This window comes from Xyrauchen texanus, chromosome 20, assembly GCF_025860055.1.
Source record: "Xyrauchen texanus isolate HMW12.3.18 chromosome 20, RBS_HiC_50CHRs, whole genome shotgun sequence".
NCBI classification, from domain to species: domain Eukaryota; kingdom Metazoa; phylum Chordata; class Actinopteri; order Cypriniformes; family Catostomidae; genus Xyrauchen; species Xyrauchen texanus.
Genome location: NC_068295.1, coordinates 3,469,823 through 3,477,322, shown reverse-complemented (window position 1 = coordinate 3,477,322; position 7,500 = coordinate 3,469,823). Strand labels below are relative to the sequence as shown.

Here is a 7,500-nt window from a genome sequence, read left to right as displayed (position 1 = left end):
GAAATCTGTATCAATACCTATCCTTAATTATAACTGAAATAAACCCAAATGAATCGGATTCAAATTGTAATGGAATCGTGAGCTTATGAATCTGAATCGAAACTAATTGAATTGAGAAATATGTATCCATAACTAACCTTAAATTAGGTTTCAAAACAGAATCGAATCGCAAGCTTGTGAATCGATTTCGAATTGAATTTGGAAATCTGTATTAATACCCAGCCCTGATTCTAACTGAAATATACTCAAATGAATCAGATTAAAATCAGAATCAAATTGAGAGCTTGTGAATCGGAATCGAAACTTAGCGAATTGGGAAATCTGTATTAATATCTATCCTTAATTATAACTGAAATAAACCCAAATGAATCGGATTCTAATCGGAATCGAATCGTGAGCTTGTGAATTGGACTGAATCGATTTTGGAAATCGACTTATCCTTATAGCTGAATTGGAATCGGAATCGGACTCAAATCGAGAAATCTCTTTACATGTATTACCTACAAAATATATCCAGTGTGTCAGTGTATGCAATGTTTGAATATTTAGAAAACTACAATAAACAAGAAGAAAATACACATAAGAAAACTGCATGTAAGTCAGTGTGCAGTTCTGTAAACTTCTCTGTACACTTAGTTAAACACGGTTACATAAACTAATCATGGTTAATGTCGTTTTGGGATAAACCCCTGTGTGATGTGCCAGAGTATCCACGTGTTGCAGTTGTTTAGCCAAAGCTGCGAGATGCCATGGAGACGGTAATACAGCTTTGTATTGTTCAACCAAATCTCATTCAGTGTGCCTGATGATGTCATCGCTCTTCTAGGTTTAATATTACTTCATTAAGCTCCACATTAACTGATAGGCGCATCTGATGATACATTTTCTATGATTAAGTTGTCAAATGTATGAGATGAGAATGGTTTTGATGTGCTCATCTCTGTGGTTGAACATTCAGATGATGCATTTATTATGTAACGCGGCTCTTCCTGGAATGACTGCTCAAGTTCAGATGATGTCACAGCTTCGGCAGAAAGGCACCATTCTGTTATAAACCACCTCTAGAATTAAACTCTAAAGAAACACTATAACCCTAATAGTCCTTGTTTATGTTTAATGGGATTATTCAGTTGTTTCGTGCGGTCCAGGTGTTGTGCATTCTTACAGAGCTCAAATTGAATCTAGGCTGCGGCTAAATGATGACTCATCTTACAAGTAGCTAACATGAGTTCAGAATCGAATGCAAATCGTTTTTATTACTATCTTGTGATGTACAGTATGTTGTTAGTGTTAAAACACGAATTAAAATAATCAGTATCGGTCATAAAAAACGTACACAGTTATTATAATTATTATTTTTTACATTTTGGTTTCATTGTATTCAGTCATGTGTTTAATGTCAATAGGTCAACAGCAGACACCTTTCAAAAATGCATGTTGTTTTTATAATAAATATTCATGCCGACATCTCATTGTTTGTTTCAATGTTTTAAAGGTGTTGCTATGCAAAGACAATGAAAAGCAGTGCAGTGGTGACAGAGAGAAATTATCTTCTTCACAGGTAAACATGGTTCTTTATCATCCAGATGTGTGTCTTTGCACTTCATTTAGTCCTTAAATGCATCACATTTACATGTCTGCATTTGACAGACACTTTTATCCAAAGCGACCTAGAAATTAGGACAAAACACATGTATACATATTGTCCATGTAGGGCGATACATTTATCGGCAATAAGTTCCTCGATAGATTAACTTCTTGGGTATTTTTCGATATTTTGCATATGTTCTACATCTTTGCATTGCAAAGTATTACATGCAACTAGCTAACCAGATCACAGTCATAGGATGTATTAGCTGGCTAAATAGCCCTGCTGTCATGGAAACCAGTAATAAGCAATGTTCATTTTTTTCACCGTTTTTAGTTTTAGTCATAGTTTTAGTCCATCCATCCATCCATCCATCTTCAACCGCTTATCCGAAGTCTGGTGTGGCAGCTGCTCCAGCAGGGGGCCCCAAACTTCCCTATCCCGAGCCACATTAACCAAATCTGACTGGGGGACCCCGAGGCGTTCCCAGGCCAGTGTGGAGATGTAATCTCTCCACCTAGTCCTGGGTCTCCCCCGAGGCCTCCTCCCAGCTGGACGTGCCTGAAACACCTCCCTAGGGAGGTGGCCAGGGGGCATCCTTACCAGATGCCCAAACCACCTCAACTGACTCCTTTCGAGGCAAAGGAGCAGCGGCTCTACTCCGAGCTCCTCACGGATGACTGAGCTCCTCACCCTATCTCTCCCTACCTGAGGAAGCCCATTTCGGCCGCTTGTACTTGCGACCTAGTTCTTTCGGTCATGACTAGTTTTAGTCTTTTGATGAAAATATCCTTTAAAATTGGTCAATATCTCGTCATGTCATGTTCATTCGAGTCAGCGTTACTCTCACCAAAATTACATATAAATTAGTCAACGAAAATGGTCTGCACTTTTATAGCACTTTTTCAACCTTAGTGGTCTTCAAAGCGCTTTACACTGCGACCCATTCACCCATTCACACACCAATGATGGCAGAGCTGCCATGCAAGGCACTAGCCTGCCATTGGGAGCAACTTGGGGTTCAGTGTCTTGTCCAAGGACATTTCAGCATGTGGAGTCATGTGGGCCGGGAATTGAACCACCAACCCTGTGATTAATGGCCGACCCGCTCTACCACTTGAGCCACAGCCGCCCCAAAAGATTATATCTTTTAGTTGATGATGATGATGATGATAAATACTGTCCTGGTGAAAATCCTGAGCTTCTGAAATAAAAATGAATAAACTGAAATATTATCTACTTTTTAAAAAGTTAGCCTAATGTATTTTGAATTCTTCATGCTTTAAAGACTTATTAAGACCTAACCCTACGTTCACCAGTTCATTTGCTTGTTTATTTACATAGTTGTTGTGGATATAGTGATTAAATGTATAAATAGGAAATATTTTGTTTAGGTAAAAGTATATATATATATATTTAATGGCCGTTTGGTTGTTTTAACGGGATAGGGAAAGTAGAGAGGTGACAGTAGATGAGAGGGAATGGGATCGGGAAAGGACCTCACAAGCCAGGACTCTAACTCAGGTCACCAGCACCACATGTCATGAGCGCAGCCCGCTAGGCGACAGCTCTGACTGGGTTTGGTTATTAACCCATTTTAAAGCAGTTAATTTTGCCGCTTTTCTCGTGTTCAACTCACACAGCTCAGGCAGAAAAATCCCCAACGTACTGTATTAATGTGTTCGATTAATCAATATTTAATATCTTCTTCTATAAACAAATGTTTCTTCTTCTGTTTATATGTTACGCCATTAATATCATGGTAGCAGTATTATTTGATCTCGTCATATTTTCGGCAACAGTATGCTTTAATAAAATCGTTTCATTGTCATCATGATGCATCTTCAATCTTCAGTCATTATCGGAAAGTCCTTCGTCATCGAATGTTTTCGTCAGTGATTTCGTTGACGATTTTAACACTGGTAATAAGGCTAGCTAGCTATCCGGCTAATATGATGTAGTTGTGTACCGAAAAAGACAGCACTAACAATGCAATACAGCTAATCAACTGAACACAACAGCAACACCCCTGCTGTTTATTTCGTTTTTTACTATGAAGTTAAAGTGATCCATAGTGCCGTAACGTCCGCTAATTGTTTTGACACAGACTGGAATGTTTGCATCTTGTTTTTATACTTTTGTAACATTGTGTATTTTAATGTTTCTGCATGAACTGGCTCCATTCACTTCCATTGTGCTTTACTGTAACCACAATATTTCCATTTTTTTATAATCAAGAGACAAGTTGAAACAAATGCCGTCAATTGAGCTTAACTTGCATTGAACCCGGAACATTCCTTTAAGCAGGGCTCGACATTAAGCATTGTCATGTGCTAGTCCTTCGGAGAGGGAAAAACTTGTTACTTGTCTGGAGAGGGGAAAAAAAGGAAATTTAATTAGTAGTTACATGCTCAAGATGACAAAGTTTCTGTTGAATGTTTTCAAAAATTACGACAGACGCCCAACTAATAGTATACCAATGCATTCAACTCGGTTCTCTGCGGTATGTAATGTACTGGGTAGGGGAGGAGGCTGTTGTCATATGGTAGTTATATTATGTTACGTACGGTAGTCAAATAAAAAAACGCCTAACCTGCATCGCCACCATCTACAGCAGGGGTGATCATAGCTCTATGGAATGAGATCTACTTTTCCATCATGTTAATGCAGTATTTTGTTAACAACTTTAAGTGTTTTTACAGCAGTGTCAATAGTATCAAGAATGAAATGCAACATAAAACTACTACTGATTATAATACATTTATTCTTTTAAAAGCTACTTAAGTTATCCAGCCAAGAGCAGTTATCCGCTGTTTACGTTCACTTTATACATTACTCACTGTGTTTAGATCAAGTGTGCCGCACAAGCCCTCAAAAGTGAAGCCAAAACGTCTCGATCGCCCCCCGGTGACTGGTCCTAGTATAGGTCATAAGCCCCGCCTCCCCATGTTATTCAACAGGACGTGAGACCAACTAAACAATTAAATTAAATTACACTTCACATATCCTTTTTCCAAAGATAGTTTCTGTCATTTACTGTCGTTTCTATCACGTTGATGTCATTTCAAGTGTTTGTTTTCAAAATAAGTTTGTTTTTAGTTATTTGATGCTATAAAAACGGTGCTGTGACATCATGATTGACAGCTGTGATTGACAGGTTCTCTGAGCGAAGTAGTCACTGAAGCACCAACTGACTTTTTTCGGGATCTTCGGAGGACTGAGGAGATTGGCGCTTTAAATTTAATATCTAAATTTCTATAATTCATTATTTCACACCATCATAAGTCAAAAGTCAAAAGTGCAGGGGCGTGTGCTTGCTATTGATTCAGCGAGAGTGAGGGCGGGGCCTTGATTTCGCGGCTTTACTTCCTGCTCACTACTGTGCAGGTCTGGTCCCGAAATCGCAACTGTGCAGACTCAAGTCCCAAGATGTCAGCGCCATATCGGGACACTGGCGGCTTCAGTTCTCACCAATGGAAAAGAGCGAAGGGGCGTCGTCCATCTTTTTTTACAGTCTATGGTTTAGATAAACACCTTACCAAGACGGGCATTTTGGCGGAATTTGGAAATGTATTTGACCATCCGCGTTAACACGAGCGTTCTCGGGGCACACGCGTATGTTCAACACACACACATAAGCCATCTGTCAATCAAACATGAATTTGAACTTTGTGGGGGATGGGTAGCTCAGCAAGTAAAGACACTGACTACCGCACCTGGAGTCGCGAGTTCGAATGACTCTAGTCAGGCATCCTAAGCAACTAACTGGCCCGGTTGCTAGGGAGTGCAGAGTCACGTGGGGTAACCTCCTCGTGGTCGCTATAAGGTGGCTCTCGCTCTGGGCGGGGCGCGTGGTGAGTTGTGTGTGGATGCCGCGGAGAATAGTGTGAAGCCTCCACATGCATTAGGTCTCCGCAGTAACGCGCCCAACAAGCCGCGTGATAAGGGAGCATCTGAGATTCGTCCCCGCCAGCAAGATTGAGGCGAGTCACTACGCCACCACGAGGACTTAGCATTCCAAATTGGGGAGTAAAGGGGAGAAATGAATATATATATATATATATATATATATATATATATATATAATAAGTGACAGAGGCCTAGACTATATGACAAATTCAGCCTGTTACGTTTTAATCAGGCTAATTGTCCGGTCGGGCAAGTCAAATTCCCTTACCCCTTCAAAAATCCACTTGTCCTGGACAAGCGGACAAGCATTAATGTAGAGCCCTGCTTTAATGAACACATTTTATCAGTATGAGAATTTCCAAGGAGTTGAGCTTCAGGAGCAAAGTCAACTTACAACTGGTGTCGGGTTACAAATCTTATATTTTTCTTGTTCCGCTTTTGTTGTTAAAATGTCAGAAACACACCCTTGACCCCAGCCTTCTCTGTGCAGCCGAATGTAATTTTGTCTATGAATCACCTCTTGAGTGGTTTGTGTTCAGCTATAGCCAGATGTATATAAGATAATGGGCTCTTGGAATTCAGGAAGTGATGTCAGAGGTGCAGCAGCCAAGCCTAAACGACTTATTATTTTAAGTGTTCAGTTGGGTTTTGCAGAGGAAAAAGCAGTGGTAAAACTTTTACAGCCGTTTTGGGTTAATGTGAGTTGAGGCCCTTAAAACGAGGGCTGCCCTTTGATAGCATCTCCGCTGCTGTCGGACCACCTGTGCACAACGCTGTTTGTTTGGTCGGGATAATGCCTCTGAAATAAATGTTTACTTGCAACATTAAGGGAATTTTGTACTCACAACTAACTGGTCGCAGTCTTGCGTGCCATTCCTCGTGGCCAAGACTTGAGTCATCCAGTCTGCGATTGGGCGCCGTGTGAGTGTGACCAAAGTGAGCGGATCGGGATCTTTCCTCACTGCAGCCATGTGGAAAACATGAGGTCATACAGGATGGGAAGACACTCAGAATCAGTGGACATGGACTGGACAAGCCAATACTCACTGCGTTAAGTGACAGAGGGCCGTGTGTCTCATTTATAAAAGGCAGAGGCGTGTGTGAGCACACATTTAGAAAGGCCACAATTTGGACATCTTGCCTGTTGCTTTGTAACACAGTGGAGACCACAAGCTAAAATTCACTCTTTTGCATTTTTCTAATTTAACACATGTTTTAAATACAAATGATATAATCAGCATAACAATTTGAGGGAAGATTTTTAATATTTGATATTGAAGCAGTATCCCTTTAGCTTAAGGTTCACCAAAACTGAAAATACTGTCATTATTTACTCACCCTCATGCTTTTCCAAACTTGTACTGTCTTCTATGAAACACAAATGGAGATGTTAGGCAAAATTCCAGAGTTCTAGTAGCATCTTGGAAATCTGACCTTTTGAACAAAGATGCTAACATGTTCAATGTCACAAATTTGCTTACATTTTATAAGTAATCTAAAAATAGTGCAGAAACGTTATTTAATATTATTTTACAGGTGCAGAACAGACGCAGAACTCATCGAATTCTTCTCATTCCACGCTCCTGATGTGTTACTTTATTAAATCATTTGGCAAATTTGATCATGCTTTCTGCAACCACTTTGTCTATAATCCTACAACTTTAGTTATTTTCAGGTTTAAATGAAAAACATATTTTGGATTTATGGACTCAGACATTTGGACTCTACTGTATGTGTGTGATATCATCATTTATTTGAGATAGAGTAATTACGATGATTTGTTGATGTAATCTGCTGCCCTTTCCCACCATCTGCACAGATGCTTGCGGACTTTATTATGTTTGTTAAATTGTTCAAGCACTCTTAATTTGTCCTCACCACCTGTATCGACAACCGGTTGTGCTGATGGTTGTTTTTTGTTATCTATCTATCTATCTATCTATCTATCTATCTATCTATCTATCTATCTATCTATCTATCTATCTATCTATCTATCTATCTAT

The 7,500-nt window shown here is 39.7% G+C and overlaps 1 protein-coding gene across 3 annotated transcripts in view; it reads left to right on the top strand.

Moving 5' to 3' along the window:
- Positions 1 to 7,500, top strand: part of LOC127660426 (uncharacterized) — an 85,490-nt gene that overhangs the window by 1,546 nt on the left and 76,444 nt on the right. For all 3 annotated transcript variants that reach the window (XM_052150636.1, XM_052150635.1, XM_052150637.1), the window contains exon 2: positions 1,496 to 1,561. In XM_052150636.1, coding sequence (XP_052006596.1) covers positions 1,496 to 1,561 — 66 coding nt within the window. The remainder of the gene's footprint in view (positions 1 to 1,495; positions 1,562 to 7,500) is intronic.